This window comes from Corythoichthys intestinalis, chromosome 8 (assembly GCF_030265065.1).
Source record: "Corythoichthys intestinalis isolate RoL2023-P3 chromosome 8, ASM3026506v1, whole genome shotgun sequence".
Lineage (NCBI taxonomy): Eukaryota > Metazoa > Chordata > Actinopteri > Syngnathiformes > Syngnathidae > Corythoichthys > Corythoichthys intestinalis.
Window position 1 is genome coordinate 19455925 of NC_080402.1, and position 19043 is coordinate 19474967.

General features: G+C 39.0%; 1 protein-coding gene across 2 annotated transcripts in view; it reads right to left on the minus strand.

Annotated features, from left to right (window-relative positions):
- Positions 1-19043, minus strand: part of dlc1 (DLC1 Rho GTPase activating protein) — a 216692-nt gene that overhangs the window by 150371 nt on the left and 47278 nt on the right. For both annotated transcript variants that reach the window (XM_057843914.1, XM_057843913.1), the window contains exon 5: positions 4543-4573. In XM_057843914.1, the coding sequence (XP_057699897.1) occupies positions 4543-4573 (31 nt within the window). The remainder of the gene's footprint in view (positions 1-4542; positions 4574-19043) is intronic.

Below are 19043 nucleotides of genomic sequence, written 5' to 3' on the forward strand. Positions count from 1 at the left end.
TACTCAGTTGTCACAGAGATATAAATTACCCATGAATGCACAATTCTCTCATAGTGGCGCAATGGGAGCCTTAGGGGCATAGGCATGTGATGTAACACTGTCACAAACGTGTCATTTCCAGGGACTTTAATGGTGATACAGAGGGGTCTTTGAAGTACCACAATGAACACTGGGCTTTGTGCTCAGTCAAGGCCCCAAAAACGCCATGACTTCCCCACATACCCCACCCCCTTCTATACTCCCCATTACACGGAGACAGCACTGGTGCTTACATAACTTGCTTGCAGGAAGCCAGACTGATTTACAGTACATGACGTAAAATCACACAGAATGACAGACCTTTTGAAGTTGGCATGGAGCCTGCTGGTTACTTTTGCCGTTAGAAAATATTTGGTTATAAAGGTAGTGCTTTGCTTTCGTATGAACCAACACACTAAAATCCACTGCACATTTTTTTGTGGAAGGCTGTCACAGCAAGTGGTAGTAATTACATGGCGAGACAGAGCAATCGTGAGTGAAGACACCCAGCAGGTTTTGCAGTCGCAGGGGGCAATATTAAAGCCTCGTCCCCAAGTCACACCACCTCGCCAGCCGTGTTTACAAATGACTGAAGACATGGCGGGATATTTAATGAACACTGACCACCACCAGTGAGTTGTCTGGCCATGGTGCACAAGCACCAGACTACTGACTGAGAAAGTGGAGCCGAAGAGGTGGGAAATCGAAAAGGAATGTTCGGAAAGTCCGCAAAACAGATGACGTAAAGCATTGTTAGGTTTTGACATAATGTGTAGACACTGAAGGCCATTCATCGGCAGGAAGTCATATGGGTTGATAATTGTAGGTCTTGTGTTGAACAAATTCTAGAAAAATCGTTTCAGTTGATAATTTAACTCATTTGCTCCCAAAAACATACAAATACGTTCTATTTTTAATTGTTTCAGTTTTAATTGTTTCTGTGTCCCAAAGACGTATTTACACGTCTTTTACGTTTTTTTTTTCATAAGAGACATCTCTGGGTTCTGATTCAACTGAGCTCCAAAGCACAAAGCTGAAAATCAATTTTAAAGCAATAAAACTGGCAACTGGAAGGCAGTAGCGCATTTGGTAAGACCCGCAACCCGATTCAACGGCAACGAATGGCCAGGCCGCACGGTCGGAGCGCCGGCGGAAGGATGCCAGGCGACGGACGACCGAGCAGAACAACTGAGAGGACGCCCAGGATACCAGGCGTTGGATGACCGAGCAGAACGACCGGGACCACCAGTACAGCGAAAGATGCCGTTGAGTCCGTGCTGCTCGCCGAGCAGACCCCACAGAGACTAAAAAAAAATCCATCTTTATGAGACAGGTGGCAATGAGCGAAAAGTTTACCCGGCTGTCGCGGTGTCAACAGCGTCATCTCTCAGTTAGTTATGTGTAAATAAATTCTTACTTTGCTATCAAAAGCTCTATTTGTCTTGTTGTTTATGTTATTTTGTAAAAGGAAAACATTATTCAGAAGTTTGGGATGTAACTAAAGCAAAAAATAGCTGTGTTAAAGTCAAAGTTATGTTTGAAATGTATGCTTTCACAAAAAGCTCAATTTCTGTTTATTCATCAGAAATTGGAAAATTGCTCAAACTAAGCTATTTTCTAATGCTGATTTCTATAGAATGGAAAAAGGTATGAACTTACTTTTTTCGTGCTGAATGAAGAGAGTCTAATCTTTCTTTTGGTGGGTTCCATGTTTATATAGCAACAGAACAGAATTTTCTGTGGGCCTTGCAAAATCAGCCAAAATCCAGTAAAACGGCCGGGAGCGAAGGGCCTTGCTCCGGTGAAAATGGCTGGGAGTGATTTCAGTTAAAAAAGCATCTCATGTTTAATGCTTTTAATTTTGCATAGTTTTTAATTCAAACAAAGCCGGGCGGACAGAAAGGTTCACCCATCATCGTTTGTGAACCGAGCATAGGAATTCCCAAAGCTTTTTCCACTGAAGTCTGCATTCCAAAAACTTGATAGATGTGGCGGCTTGATGTTCTTCACCTTTCGTTTATTAAACATGCTAAAACCAATCTACTGGTAGGTCATGTTATGAAATGCATGTAAGCAAGTAATGACAACCTACATGCCAATTTTATGTTTGAGAGTGAGTGACATAGTAAAGCGCCTTTCAGACTTATATCCCAGTAAATTACCACGTAAGGTGACGCGGGATTTGATCGTGTCATGGCTCTCAGACATGGGGCGATATCTCAGGAATAACACGGGTTGGACACTTTCACAGGCTTGTCCCGTGTTGCCGACTCGGCACTATAACCTGGACATTACGTCATTTTCGGTCAGCATCGGCAACAAAATAAACCTCGCATTTGCAAAGATGGACGATGGACTCTCTTCTTCGGCTTTAAGATCCAGTGGCAATTTAATTCTGATATGTTTTCAGTTTAATTTAGCTATTTCCAGCTTGCTATGTTGATAATTGTGATGTTTGTTTACCGCTTTTCATCTTACTGCGAAGAGAGAGGAAACGACGATCGGCCCGCCATGATATTTATGTCATCAGCCTTTGTGCTGTGAGCTGGGAATTTAACGTCTGATTTCACACATACCGCTCTCTGAGAAAGTCCCGGACATTATACTAAAGCCGAAACACCATTAAAATCCTGTGATTTAAATGGGCAGCCTTTGTATGTGAAAGCAATTTCCGGGGTCGACTAACACGCAGATTACGCGGACTTTTCACGGGTCGCGTCTTAGCATAATGTCCGGGAAAGTCCCGGGAGGAGGCGTATGTGGAAGCAAGCGATAAATTCCCTGGTCACAGCATGTTGGCTGATGACGTAAATATCATGGTGGGCCGATCGTAACTTCCTCTTTCTTCGCAGTAAGACGAAAAGCGGTAAACTAACATCGCAATTATCAACATAGCAAGCTGGAAATCGCTAAATTAAACTGAAAACATAACGAAATTAAATTGCTAATGGATCGTAGAGCCAAGGAATAGAGTCCATTTTCCATTTTAGAAATGTGCGGTTTATTTTTTTTGCCAATGTTAGGGTCCGCAACGGCGGAAACAAGGTTGTACTTCAAAGCAAAAAACAACGAAAGGATGCGTTTAAGGGTTTATTAAATGCAAACAAAACACGCAATCGCGGAAAAGGGGGAATAACGCAATGGGTCTATGACAGTAGGTCGACGGGGATCAATAATAGTATGATAAGCGGGAGGCAGAGAACTGATAAGACAACAAAACAAATACACTCAAATACCAGCACAACGTAGGGGATTTCAAAACAAGGGCGGCAGAGGTGTGAAATGACGCACAGCAAATTAATATTGTGGCACAAGTTACAACGTCGGGAACGCTCCCACAAATGGCTCTGTGAAAAAACACAATTTAACCAACATTGTGAGAGCCGATGCCGACCAAAAATGACGTAATGTTCGAGTGATAAAATCGCGCCAGCAGCCTTCCCCGCACAGAGAGCGCCAATAGGCAACACGTGACAAGTCTGTAAAAGTGTCCAATCTGTGCCATTCCTGGGATATCTCTACATGCGTGAAAGCAATCCCGCGTCACCATATGTAACGGGTACACGCGGGTCCGTAGTGTGCGGTGCGTGGAAACCTCCCTCCCGATGCCTTCATGTGGGTGCGCTGGCAGCTAAAGCTGCTAGCCCGGACTTATGGCTTGGTGGTCAGTGTGGACGCATCATACGGCGCGGGTATGAGTCCTGACCTGGACGATGGGGAAGGATCGCGTCGCGGTTCAATGCAAAACACCGGTTAAACTTAAACGAGAATTTACCGGAATATATTGGTGAAAAGGACTTAAGACGCGACTCGGTAAATGTCCGTGTCATCTCCGTGTAAGTCGACCCGGGAAATTACTTTCACACTTAAGGGCAACACGTTTAAATCCTGGGATTTTTTAACGGTGTTCAGTTGTGTGTGAAAAGGGCTTAGATGTTCTTCATAATGTTAGCATGCAGGCCATGTACGATACAAATTTTATAATATGCTATATGCCACACTTTGGATACCCCTAATCAAAAGGACAAACTCCATGTGTATTTGAAGTTTTTTTTGCCTTCATGGAATATGGTTTTGGACCAGTAGAAAGAATTTGATTTGACTTTTAATTGCAGATAGAAATGCACAAAGCAGCTGAGTGAGATTTAACTAGAATGGGTAAATAGATGCAGGTCAAAAGTTTTGGGCATCAGGCTCGACAACCAGTCTGGCTTTTATCTCAGAAAGGCGACAGGCTAGATGATCCGCTAGATGAGTCTGGGCTCTTATCAAGACTAACATCAAGCCAGTCATCGGACCAGATCCTGTTCCCCTCCACTCCCACTCTTACACCACGCCGATTACCGGACAATGGTATCAGAAAATGTTTTGTAAATGCGCCTCACATGATAACAGACTGAGGCAGATGAGGACAATTGCAGGCAATTCTGTTTTGTCAACTATAAAGGCAAAATAAATGTGGTGTGACAGATGAGAAATCAAAAAGTGTGGCTACACAAATGCAAGCTGTATAAAATCGCCTACCTGCTTTTGTCTTCTTTGGAATTGCAGTAGTCTGAAAAGGGAAAAAAGAGATAAAAATGTGATGCTATGCAACCAAATCATACTGTATAAAAATTGCTCACTGAAATGTGTAACTTCCAACACTATGAAAAACTTGTTTTTTTTTTGTTTTTTTTTTTGAAAAATATGGTTTTAGCTACATGTCTACATTCAGCAGGGTGATATACAGTACAGTATATACTGTACTTTTCTTTTACTGCAAACATCTTAATACACAGTCAGCCAAGATTATAAACCTCAAGAGACCTCTCGGCAAATATTGCATCATTAAGAGCCCAAGTGCAGCAAACTGAGCTCTGATTCATTGTTGGTACAAACCTAAAATATGTAGTCCTGAGAGATTTGTCTGATACCATCGTCATTCTGGGAATGTAATGGTTCATGCTTGGGCTAAAAAAAATTGCATCAACATAATGTTGAGGCAAAGAATAGAATTGTGCAGACATGTAGCTTGTCGTTGGCTAAGTGTGTGTGTGCGTTTAAGCATGGTGGGCAGCAGTCTGTTGGAATGCAGAGGTCTTTCTTGCCTCTGACTTTTGACCCTGAGCTCCTTGGCTGACCCCCACACCCTGACCTGTTTTAATCCACACTCCCCTGGAAGAGCTCAGACTACGCAAGGGAGACAAGGTACATTGTTTGAGGCATTTGCCCATTATGTAAGGAAACTACAAAACAAACGTATTTGAAAGACAAATGGCATCATGAAAAATTTAGTGTCCAGAGATGATTTAACTCACTTAAAATGGTTGGAAAATGCCAAAAATGTGAGCGAAATATATGAGCCATAACTCGATAGTGTTTTTGTACAGTGGGGCAAATAATTATTTAGTCAACCACCAATTGTGCAAATTCTCCTACTTGAAAAGATTAGCGAGCCCTGTAATTGTCAACATGGGTAAACCTCAACCATGAGAGACAGAATGTGGAGAAAAAAACCCCAGAAAATCACATTGTTTGATTTTTAAAGAATTTATTTCCAAATAAGAGTGTAAAATAGGTATTTGGTCACCTACAAACATGCAAGATTTCTGGCTGTCAAAGAGGTCTAACTTCTTCTAACGAGACTCCACTCGTTACCTGTATTAATGGCACCTGTTTTAACTCATTATCTGTATAAGAGACACCTGTCCACAATGTCAGTCAGTCACACTCCAAACTCCATTATGGCCAAGACCAAAGACCTGTCGAAGGACACCAGAGACAAAATTGCAGACCTGCACCAGGCTGGGAAGACTGAATAGTACAGGCAGATTGTTTGTGAAATGTAATCGACCACTTTTAAGAAGTTTGATGTATAGCTTTATGTGTAGGCTGAAAGCGTCGAGTAGTGAGACACCCCGCCACACAACACCATACAATTTATTAAAATGTTCTTTATTCTAAATGTAATAACAATGCATTCATTTAGAAATCTATGGAGGGAGACTTGTAGATTAGGTAGATTTTTGGCTTGGGCTCGAGCCGACGGCTGGGGCCTGACGAGTGGTGGCCATGATTCTTGCTTCAATATGCTTACGCCATTGGCGTAGTCACTTGTCACTCAAACATGCCTGACCAATAGCGCAAAGTGAATATTTGTGTCAAAATGATTCCATCCCCCCAAAAAAGTGCCTTAAAATTTTTTTACTCATCAATCAAAAAAAAAAAGTAAGTTCAGAACCTTTCCCTCTTCAATCAAAAAAAGGTAGTTCAAACCTTTTTGTACTTAAAAAAATTGACACTTCAATAAAAACAAAAGTTTAAAAGAAAAAAAAAAAAATTCCCCCCCCCCAAAAAATAGGGGATTAGGCAATTTTATTTTTCAAATGATTTTTTTCTTTGATTAAAAAAATATATTTTTTTTATTGATACAACGTTTTTGGGGATTGAATGATTTTGACACAAATGTCCTACCCTTAATAGGAAACAAACAAACAAACAAACAAACAAACAAACAAACAAACAAACAAACAAACAAACACAAATAGAACTGCTTCAATCAAAGAAAACATTTTCCATGAAAAATTAAGTGTTCAAACGCAAATTTTGGAGTGTCAAATATTTTTTCGCATTCAAAAACTTTTTTTCTATGACTGGAAGTTTTTTTTTTTTTTTTTTTTGGATTGAAGTGATTTTTCTTTTGAAAATATTTTATTTTGTTTGATGCAATTGATTTTTTGATTGATTAATAAAGACACAAATGTCCAAGCCAAAATGTGGCCCAAATTCAAAACAACATTACGTCAATCAAAAAAGTTTTTCAATCAAAAAAAAAAAAAAAAAAAAAAAAAAAAAACATGACCTCAATCCCCCCAAAAATTCAAAGAAAAAGTTTTCAAATGCATTTTTTTGAGTTTAAAATTTATTTTTGCAATCAAACACATTTTTTTATTGAAGTGCCTTTTTTTAAATTGAAAATATATATATATATTTTTTGATTGAATAATTAAGACACAAATCTACCTCCATAGAAATTCCACATATCTGACAACTGTGATCTCGTTTTTTTTTTTTTTTTTTCAATTGTCTTGTGTAAACCCCTCCTGAATATGTACTAGGTCAGCATGGATCACCAAAGAAAATGCCATTTTTTCAGTACAACTCCATGTTAAACCTATTCATACAGCAAACTGAATTATAGCCCATCCTTATAATTTGAGACATCTTAATCATTTATAGTGAATAGGCTACTGTATGGATTACTACCAGAGAAGAAATTAGATGACAATAAAAAGCTAAACTGTGACCAAGTGCCTTTTGTTTCATAACCCTCAAGAGAACACTTCTATTTTATGATTAACCACAGCAACACAAGCCTGACACATACTTCTGAGAATGAATACCATGACTGCTTTGATTCGCCCAGTTCTTGTTTTCTACACTAGAGCGTATGAGCACTAAATAAACTGTTAACTTTTAAACAAATCTGGTGTGTTTCTTTTACCATCTTATGTTAGCGTTTGAGTCGTTGTACATTTTTGAATAAAAGAAAGCAATTCCATTACTTGTGGCAAACACGTGTTGGCACGAGGTTATGATTAAGCGTAATATGAGGTTGAAAAAGTAAAACATGACTATGCAGACAATTAAATTTACAGTTAATTGCCTACTAAAGACCCAAAAGTAGGCCCAAGGGGAGGGTCAGGGACCAGTGTTGAATGCATGGTTATTAAATCACTAGGATAAGCAGAGCAAGAGTGAGTTAACTTCTGAGACAAATTTGTGTTCAATGCTATTACAGCTGCTGTTGAACTAAAGTGATGTTAGCTCAGCCACAAAATGCCCTTGCTACATTCCTCCGCATGCATGTGCGTGTGTGTGCACAAGCTAAAGATAATAATAGCATATACTTTTACATTCATGGCTGATTAATATATCCAGTAAAAAAGGTTTATTTTCCCTTTTGGCTGTTGGGCCAAAAATGATTCCTATCCTGCCAAAATTTTCTTTTTTTTTTTTCTGTTGAATAGCTATCTCTCCACTGGCTTTTGTTGGTCTATACCCTTGACTGGTCGCCAGTCAATCATTGAGCAGTGACAGCCATTGACTCTTGACATTCACAGCACCACTGAGTGTGAACTTAACGCACTGGAGTAAAACTACAAAAACTATGAGAGAGAACTACTACAATGATCACAAACAAACGATACTCGGCATCAGTGGTGTCAAACTCCTCGTTGTCACAGGCCACAACATAGTTATGGCTAACTAGGGCTGCCACGATTAATCGACAACTAATCAATTATCAAATGAATCGACAAAAATGTTAAAAGTCCATGATTTGTTTTGGCATTGTTGACTGAAAAACTGTTCAAATTCTTCTTTTTGACCCTCTTAAATTGCAAGTACAGTGATCACTCGCTACTTCGTGCTTCAAACATCACGCCCTCAGTCCTTCGCTGATTTTTTCTGATTAGAAAATAAATGAATGAAGGAATAAATAAATAAATAAATGCAGTGTTTTATAGAGCTGTCCCGATCTGATCACATAGTATAACAATGATTGATAGACGTGAGGGTTTGATCTGGCCAGAGACGCTTGTAAGCCGAAACTTCAAAGCGCCACATGTGTTAATCATCGTTTAACTTGTTAAACAGTTGCTGTGGCAACTCATTGTGTGTACGTGAGCAGCTTGAGTCAGATTGAGTGGACTCAACGAAGCATTTCATAAAGACAAACATTTTTCTACTTTATTTTTGTTTAAAAATAATCCAGTGGGACAGTAACATGATTAAAACCTATCATAATTTTTACATTTGAAGTTCTAAATGAATAATAAATTAAATTTTCGCTTATCGCGGCGGGTTCTAGTTACCATTAATTGCGAAAAACGAGGGATCACTATATTTGTTCATGTATTTTTAGTTTTATTATTTTATTTTTTATATTTGATAACATTTTTTAATAAAAAAAAAGGTAAAACAATACATCTATTTTATTCATTTTTTAATTTTTGTTTTAAATAAAGGAAAAAACTGAAAATACTTTGTAATTATAAAACAAAAATGGAAAAAACGGTCAAGTCTTTTTTTTATGGTTTTTATTTAAACAAAAAATGGTCAATTCTTTTTAATTTTTAAAATATTTTTTTATTCATCCACTTTTTTGAAGGTTAAAAAAACAAATAGTATTTGACTTATGTAATCCTTGATTCATCATTGAGGACTACAATTATATAAATACAGGTTGTTCCAAAATGTTTGACCCTGTTTCATAAGCCAATAATTTTGACAATTTTCGTTGGAATGACCTCAAATTTTCACAGCTTGTGTAGAAACGTTTCAAGTTTTTGTGTGTAACGTTTGGCATTTCTATCTTTTCAGGCTAAGAAATGCAGTTCACTTCAAAAGAAAAGGCATTTTGCGTGTTAGAGTATGCTCGGACTCAGTCACCGAAGACAGTGCAGTGTGCCTTCTTCACAAATTTTGCAAAGAAGGCACCAACTAAACAACAAAACAGAGAATTACAGCTGCACTGGAAACTGTTACCGAAGACATGCTACAGCGACTTTGGCACGAGCTCGAATACTGACTCGACGTGTGCAGAGTCACAGGCAGCGCTCATATCGAACATTTATGAAAATTTGTCATCGAACCAATAAATATTTGTACTTTTCTTTGTAAATTTAACCAAAAAAACGTATGACCTTACACAAAAAGTATATTTAGTTTCATTAAGATCCATCAAGTAGTTTCCGAGATATGGGCATTGAGAATAGGGTCAAACATTTGGAACACCCTGTATATATCCCAAAACAAAGCAAATATTTTCACTTCACCTACTTATGTGTGGGTGCCACCTTCTTTAGTTATGCAAAGCAATAAAGTAGCCTTTATTTTTACCAGCTCAGCTGATTGGTCGAGCAAAATGCAGTATCTGCTAAGTCTGTCGCAATATGCAATAAGTCAATTTATCGCACGGTAAACAAAAATGATGGCGGACATTTTCTCGGCTGCGATTTATCGCCGCGTGCATGTGTGCATAGATTTGTGCATGCGTGTGTTTGCGTATGCTGCGTGCACTCTGCATATGTGCGTGTTGATTGCATATGAGACTCCAGTTTCTTTCACAGATGTTTATTGGTCATCAACACGCCATACAATTAAAGTTCAGACATATAAAATAAGGAATCACATCTGTATTGAACACTGTAACGCACAGGTGTCAAACCGGTCCTCAAAGGGCCGCAGTGGGTACTGGATTTCATTCCAACCAAACAAGATGAATACCTTTTCACCAATCTGGTGTCTTACAAGTGTAATCAGTTGATTGAAGTCAGGTGCTGCTTATTTTAGCATAAACCTCATTGGTTGACCTGTCTGTGCTGGATCTGTTAGAACAAAGACCAGGACCCACTGCGGCCCTTTGTGGAATTGGTTTGACACCACTGCTGTAAAACGTTAGCATTGCTACATTGTGTGAGAGTTCAAACATGAAACTCATGTTTCAACGAAAAAAATCTATTGCTGGCAACACATGCATGACAAAAAGAGAACTACACTTCTTTTTTTCCCCAGAGTGTAAAACTTACAGTTAGCGGCTTAGCGAACATATTTCCGGTGAACATTTCAAAATAAAAGCATGTCATGTTAAACATGTAGATAAAAAAATTTGGAGTTGATCTTACATACATCAGATTCTACACTATGAATAGCTTAATGACACCCATTATGTAAAATCTGATTGGAAATGAATTATTTGGCTTCAAATTTGCTAACATGAGCACTTTGCAGGACAAGATGACAGTCATTTTGGGTCAAATAAACACTTTTGATATGCTCTAATTAGCAGAGAACAAAAATGGCATTGGGTTTCTCACCTGTTTCATATTCTGCGTTTAGCTAGCTTTCAAATGATTCACTATGCATTGTATTTTTTTTTCATATTTATTATTTTCAATATAGTCTGTGTTTTATTGAAAAATAACACTTTATTGCATTTGAATGGGTGATTTATTAGGATGTATTGCTACTACATTAGTGGCTGAATTGGTAAAAAAAAAAAAAAAAAAAAGAGAATAATATCGCCAGTAATATTATGAGACAATGTCTCGCCTACTAAGATCGGAAAAATGAAGGGCAGGACAGCACTGTCGGTCGTTCACAAGGCAAAATGAGAACAGGAAATACAGTACCTTATAAGAGAAGAATTAGGCAAAACTGGTGATGTACTCGCTGCAAGTGCGTCTCAATGATAACGGAGCAGAGAGTGTATGCTGTTGAGAACTCCGGTTTTTGTTGGCAGATCTTCAAGGTAAGATATTGCGTTTTCAAACTTATCCCAGTATAATTATGTAGATTGTTAGTATCCAGAGCTGTCGTATGCTTTACACACAGTACAGGCCAACAGTTTGACGGGAACAAATCCTGGAATCGAGTGTAATCCATGTCTTCTACATTGTAACGCATGGTAGGTAGGATACGTGCATAAAAGCACCAAAAAAGGGAGAAGCTTCCACTTCTACACATTTATTCACACAAAAAATAATATTTTCACCTTGACCACTCGTCACTCGGGAGCTCAGCGGTACGCACACACGCGTTCCCAGACGAACTCTAACATAAAAGTAAGGTCCATGTCAGAGTCGCTATAGCATGCCACAGTGCTTTAATTATTTGGTATGATTTGGGGAAAACTCCCACGAAGAATAGTCAACAAAAAAGATAGCAATAGTAATCTAAATCCGCATTTTTTCACTCACTCTGACTGATCCCAAAAGCCGCTGTGGGACCGACGAATCCAGAAACTAGACAGATCCGAAACCAATATTGCAGCCGCGGTGGGACCGTCGGATCCAGAAATCAGACGGATCCCTTACTTGACTGAGGATCCGGGAAAAATGTTCGGGCACCAGTTGTAACGCGTGGTAGGTAGGATACGAGCAAACAGGGACAAAAAAGGGGAGAAGCTTCCACTTATGCACATTTATTCACAAAAATAATAATTCCACCTTGACCACTCATGTCACTCCACTTGTTACCATTTGACTGGAAATTGCATCCCAAAGCAGCACATCGTGGCATTTTACTAAGCGAGTTTTGGCAGCAATACGCAATTGTTGTACACGCTACACATTTGTAAACATCCTATTTATGCCATCACTGCGAGCCCGCAAAACATGGCGCCAACTATCGGTCAAAGTATGTACTAAATATGATAAAATATTGCCATTAATTCAACATTTTATGTGTTTCTAACAACATATTTTAGTACAAGAGAACAATTGTGGTTTATTAGAGCCTACATGTATTTAAGGTAGAGGATCACTTTAACAGACACATTTTGCAACAATGGAAATGTAGTCAGACTGAACAAGGTTTGTCAGGTGACACAAAGAGGAAAATGAGAGAACTTGGTAAAAATGAAAAAGTACCTGAAACCAATAGCAAATTGAAACTGTATTACTACTATGACCACTACCACATTATGTTGAGGTACAGGTTTTTATTAGTGCACTAATGGCTGTTCTTTTCTGCGTACCTGAAAAACGCTTAAAGCCAACATGCAACATCAGTGTCAATTCATGTGTGGAGATATGCTTCTATAACATTCCGACTTCCTTTGGTTGCTTAAAGAACCAATGGCCATGAATAAAGTTCTCCATATGGGAGGTCTGTGTCCAGCACTAACAAGACATTTGAGTGGTGCAGTTTGTGCCCTTGCTATTGTGTAAACATCACACCACGGGTTGCTGTCACTGACCCATTAAGTCAGTTACACAGTATAAATCTCCCCTTCACACACCTTTGTGTTTCCCTCATAATAGCAATTACAGTGAAATAAATGTGAGTGAGAGACTGCAGAGCCGGATAGGAATGCGCATGAATGGGTACCAGTGAGTACCGGTGTTTTCATAGCACCAGTGGAGCATATTTTTTCATTTTTACCCCACATTTCCCACTGACATGCCACAAAGTAGGTTGGTCCCAAGGGCGAGGTTGTTCCGGGCCGTGTCAGGTGTCCACTAGGGAACTGTAAGCTTGCACACTGCACAGACGTCAGCTGCCTCATTTACTGCCACTAATTTACTGGAAATAGGTTGTGTTCGGGCATAGAAGGTTTGGTATGTTTGCTTTCCACGTGTGTGGATGTATAATGCCGAGAAACTATGTGATGTGACATTAACAATAATGGGTTCATGTCTATGTTTTCAGAGTATTTCTCGCTTTTAGTTTTTAAGGTTTTCTGAAGTTTAGTTTGATGTAATTGCATGGTGGGCCAGATAAAATATTTTATGTAACTACAAACTGCAATTTCTGGAGAAATACAATGGGGCTTTGCTGTGGTAGATACCGATCTATCAGGTCCCTTCCTGTTGATTTGGGGACATTTCGAGGACACGTCCTGTTGCATGGCTGTCAATGGCATCGACTTACTTGGGCGCTAGTTGAATGTCAATCGGCTGTAATAGTAAATTTCTGGTCAAAAATCACAATCACACGGGTTTTTCTGCAATTGAAAATGTGTAGGAAATTTGGACATACATGGCCATCAGTGGCATGGACGTGCATGGCCGTCAAGGGCATTGACATGGTAAATGGTCAAAAATCAAATGGACTATGTTTTCTTGCAATTGAAAATAAAGGAGAAATTTGGACGTACATGGCTGTCAATGGCATACCATTAGAAATGAATGTGACAGTTTGGGGCGAATTTTTATGCCCCTTTTTTTGATGTGTAAATTATGCGATTTGGTCAAAAATTGTAGGACTAGATACATTTTGAGATTTTTTTTTTTTTCCCCAAAAAACATGCATTTACGGACATACAAAAAATTTTGGGAGGTCCTTGGAAAAATTCCCGGCATCACGCAAAAATTCTCATCATTTTGATTTTCGAACGGTGATGGTTGGTCAAATGGTTTGGGCTTTTTAGCGTGCTGAAGAAACGCCATTCAAAAAAAACAAACAAAAAAAACAACAAAAAAAGACATTTTACTATCTGGGCCTTTGCCTTGTAAAGCCCGATCTAACAACAGTATGTATTTTTCAAAATTGTTCTCATTTAATTCTTGCATCTCTGTGTCAACTAGACAATCACCCATGTAAATCAAGTCGTCTTGTTGCTTTTACAAAACAGACCTGATTACTCCACCATGTCTGAAGCCCACCACAGACTCTCACCCTCTCAAGCCCCCCGCTTGCTGTGCAGCTGCGATGTGTGTGTGCATGTGTGTATATGTGTGACCACCCATGGTCTGTGACCAAGGATTAAGAAGAGCTCAACCTAACCCAAACCTTTTTTTCCCTCTACAGCTTAACAAAAATGGCCAAATTGGTGCAGATGGTTGAGGTAAGATATTGGCTCCAGTACAAAAAAAAGAGGCATAAGTGTGTATGTGTGACTGTCTGTGTGTTTGAGAGTTGGTGGGAACACATGAGCACACTTGTGCAGAGTCCTTTGAGACGCTATCTGGAGCTCATGCTTTTTTTTCGGCATGATGTGCTCTCGTTGCTCTGCACTTAAAGAGGAATTTATTCCCCATGCTGTGCCGAACCCACGTACACGTGCAGGGGGGAGGAACGTGGGAAACAATTTCATGTTACACTTCTCTTAAAACATGGCAGAAAAAAATCTTTCTCACACCTGCTCTCCTTCACTCATACCTTCATGTTCCGGTGACACATTTTGATAGCTTCCATATGTCAAAAATGGAATGTGTCAACAGGGAGTGATGCAACTTAATGCGGTTTAGAATGGCCAAGCCTGGTTAAATTGTAAATGTCCAGATGTTGATTCAAACTGGGACTTAAAATCTGTTTAAAAAAACAAAACAAAACAAAAAAAAATAGGAGTAGTTTTGGGGATTTAGAAGTGGGGGCCAAATTTACAAGTTTTATATACTGGTACAGTATAATAACACTTTTGCTACTCATCAAATCACCATTACATGGCGACATGTGTATGCTGATATCCGGTATCACACTGTAGCGTCTTCCAATGATCACAGACGACGTGCGTCACTGGCCTCTGTTTACTAAAAACACAGCAACAGTATGGCATTAAAAGATTTGACAAATGCCTTTTTTTTATTATTATTATGTTTTTTAATTCATTTCATTTCAGGCAGTTACATTCATCTTCACGAATTCAGTTCTTTGCTTTCAAGAAACACAGAGAAAAAAAGAAACAAAACAAAACAAAAAAATGCCTGAAAGGGAGTGGGACGAAGAAAACTTATTAAATCCCACCCCGAGTTCTCAATTATCATTTAAAATAAATTAACTATTTTCCTGCAACCAGTTTTTTATTTTTTTTATTTTTATATTTATTTTGTTTTTTTTAAATAAAAAAAATTTTTTTTTACATTTAAAAATTTATTTTTTGTTTTTTTGTTTAAAAAAAAAAAAAAAAAAAAATTTTTATTTATTTTTATTTTTTTTGACGAATGTTTGAAAGGATCCACGGATAGAAAGAAAATAAACGTTATTATGAGTTAAATAATTGGATATTGAAACCCGGCTTAATATTTTTGGTTTTGTACAATTTGTAAAATTAGTTGAACTAGTAATTCGCCATTGTTGTTGACATCGCAGGGCTGTGACATCACATAGTTACGCTGCTGGGGTTTCAGAGTATGACTCTAGCGACATAAACATGTCATCTGTTCAACCCTTTCAATTTGAACCCGAGAGGACCATTGATTAGCATGATAGCATTGTCGATAGTTCACAAAACGAGCAGCAAAAGCAAATAAACAGGAAAGACTGGATGAGACGAGATGAGAGTAAGAACAAAAAGGCACTCTTCTGCCAAAATGTGCTACACCGGCGAAAAGTCCTAACCCAAAGTACTACCGTGCGCTCTCAGCTTGTTTTGTTTAGATGCATAGAGACAGAACATGTTAAAGATGTCTTAAGTAAATACCTCAACGTAGTAATATCAAATAAGGGTGGTTTAAATATGCTACGTGACTAATGTGGTACACAGATCAACAATCTGCTTTAAAGTGCGTATGACAGGAGAAGAAAAGTCTTAAATAGCGTTATTATGTAAATTAGAATAATATTTTGAGATGGTTCGACCTTATACAACAATTTGGCAAAGCGCAGTTGACGAGAAATTAGTCTTTTAATCTGCCGTTTAGCCACACCTACCATTATATGGCTGTAGCGTCCCCAACAGGATGACGTCGGCAGGGTCATCTGATTTAGAATTCAGCCCATTGAAGGGGTATTATTAAGAACGAGGAAAATACAACGAAGAGAGCAGCAAAATGTCATTGTTTCAATCTCTCTACTCCAATATTTTTACAGGATATTCTTTTTATCCAACTTTTTTTCCCCAATTGCTAAATACAGTAAATGGTATGGTAATGACAATTAACAGTCTTGTGCTAAATGGAATATGAAATATTAAAAATACATTTATTCAGTACGACATGGCAAAATTACTCCATAATGGTCAAAACTGTCGACTTCACCTTTACTGTCGCACCTCCTGAACGATATTTTATGCCATCGTGGTTAGTCCGGCTTTTGTCATTTCCCTGCCCCGGCTTCGGAAAATAAAAACAATCCAAGAGGCGTGACAGCTTACCGACATGCTAACCCGAACCGAGTGACGTCTCAAAGTCTTACTTTCGCTTTTTGAAGCGAAAAATCACACAAAACTAGCCCGGACATGTCACATGGCGGCGGGGTTGTCGATTGTCTTCGCCGATCGGCAACCTGCCCAGCGGCGAGCAAGTTACAGCTCATTCCCGTGCTGCGGGCAGGAGAGCTCATTTGCGTGGAAGCACCTGGACAATGACCGCTAGACAAACGTCGGAGGAGTGCGTAGCTGCCACATGGTCAACACGAATATGGCGTAAATGAATGCTTAACTACACGGCGAAGACGTAAACAGTGAGAGAGCGACGTGCAGTTGTTTTGTGCAGCTAACAAGGCAGGATGTGTCTGAGGAGAACTTCTCTACATGTCCGTCCATGATCAAATGTAAGTAAATATTCCTTTATTTAAAGAAAGTTTGAAGTATTTACTTTGTAATCGCTGTCTTCGCGGCCATTTTACCACAAAGTTGCAATTTCTGATGGGGTGGAAAATTGACAGAACACCGGGCAAACGAAGAGGGCAATAAGCTGAGTATAGCGCTCTCCCGGCGGGGGTGTGTGCGACAAACTGCCTGTCGTCGGCTGAGTGGCATTATAGCCACTAAATGAAAGCCACCCCTGTATTAAAACGTGTGCCATGATCCAAGTATTTGACATAATACAAAACACAATAGTTACTCACTTCCTCGTAAGTCCAATGGTCACACAGTTGTCGCACACTTGTCTTGGCTGATCTCGGGGTGAACGGAAACTTTCTGAAACCCAAAAAAGGCTCACACGCCTCTCCCTGGTGCAGCTACAAAAGCCTGCAGTCGTTTGGCAGGCGTGATGTGAAAAACAAACGATTTAATCCGCAAAATCAGATGAATCCGCAGTCCATCTGCATGCTATAAAGCAATGCTGTATTGTGAGATGCTGACCCGGGTGACGTCACTTTCGCATTCGTCCTAAACCAGGGACTGGAGCTGGAAGTTACTCATTTTCATGGCGCGGGATTAAAAAATGTAATATATAAAGCGATCGCTTCCACACACATCCAAGCGGTCCATTTCATTCAGGAGCATAAAATACCGCGAGAAATATGAAATAAACATGCTTTTTGGTGTCATACGCACTTTAATTAAAGCTACCACAAGAAAGCACTATGCTTAAAAGTATGAGAGGGAAACACAAGCAAAATGTATTTTGAGGCAATGAAAAGGTAATAAAAGACTCAACAAAAACACAAATACAGTAGTAAGTACTGTACTCGCCCCTTTTAACCGATAAGCGCATGTGTTGGACGTCTCGCCGTGTACAAGGAATTGCAGTAGACCTGTAGTATTCGACAAGTGACAGTGACAATCTACGTCATCACCCCAAGTGTCTAGAAAACATGGCGCCATCCGTAGGTCAAAATTTTTTCTAAATATTACATTTTTTTAATCAATGGCAATCTTTTATGTGTTTCTAATAACATGTTTTAGTATAAAAGAACAATTGTAGCTTAAAAGAGCATACAAGTCTTTAAGTCCGACGTTCTTCCCGCACTAGCTCTAATGGCAGTGGATCCGTATTTGGTGAAAAGCTTCACTTATTAAAAATATTCCAATGGCCCCTTCGTTCCTGCAGTAGGAAGTTGATGAGTACTTTGGTAAACTGCATTTTATGACTATTGGCTGCCTTGCACTCATCAAGGAAGACATGTTCTCGCCTGTTGGGGAGTTTTATTGATTGGAAAAAGACCTTGTAAAAAAAAAACAACAACAACAAAACCTACAATGCGACACAGGAGTGGGCGTTTTACGAGCACTTCCTATTTCCAATTGTCTAATCTAACAAATCAGAAATTAAGAAAGCACATATTTCCCACTCACTCGAAGTCACACTATAACATTCATATTAAGAAACCAAACACTTTTCCCGCTTCCCAGGTGGAATTTGAGGCTGAGTGACCTGGGTTAATAGAGATAATCCTTATAATCCCAACTGCACTAACAATGCAAGGTTGACGATTAGCCACTGGCTTTATTGGGAGAAAACAGAGACGGTTAACAACACAGACGGATTACATTTGCCTACTTGGGGAGACAAATGTGGCACCACAGCAGCTCACTGACTTTGGAGGAAGACTAGACATAACTGCATCCAAACCTTATTGCATTTACTCAAGTTGTTGTTGGAATTTAAGAATGAAGACTATTCACTGGTTTCAACAACGCATTAAAGATACCAAGACCAGCAGATAATGAATTCCTAGGTAGCTTCCAGTCAGCACACATTGTTCAACTTTGTCCTATTTTTATTTTTTCTAAAAGGCAATTCTATGTTTTTATGTTCCCAAACATATTATTCTCGAGCAAACATGGTCAAAAGTGTTATTACCCCTCTGTTAATGATAGAAAAGCCTAAAGTGGTCTCTTTGTGTAAATCATAAAAAGCGAGGCTGGA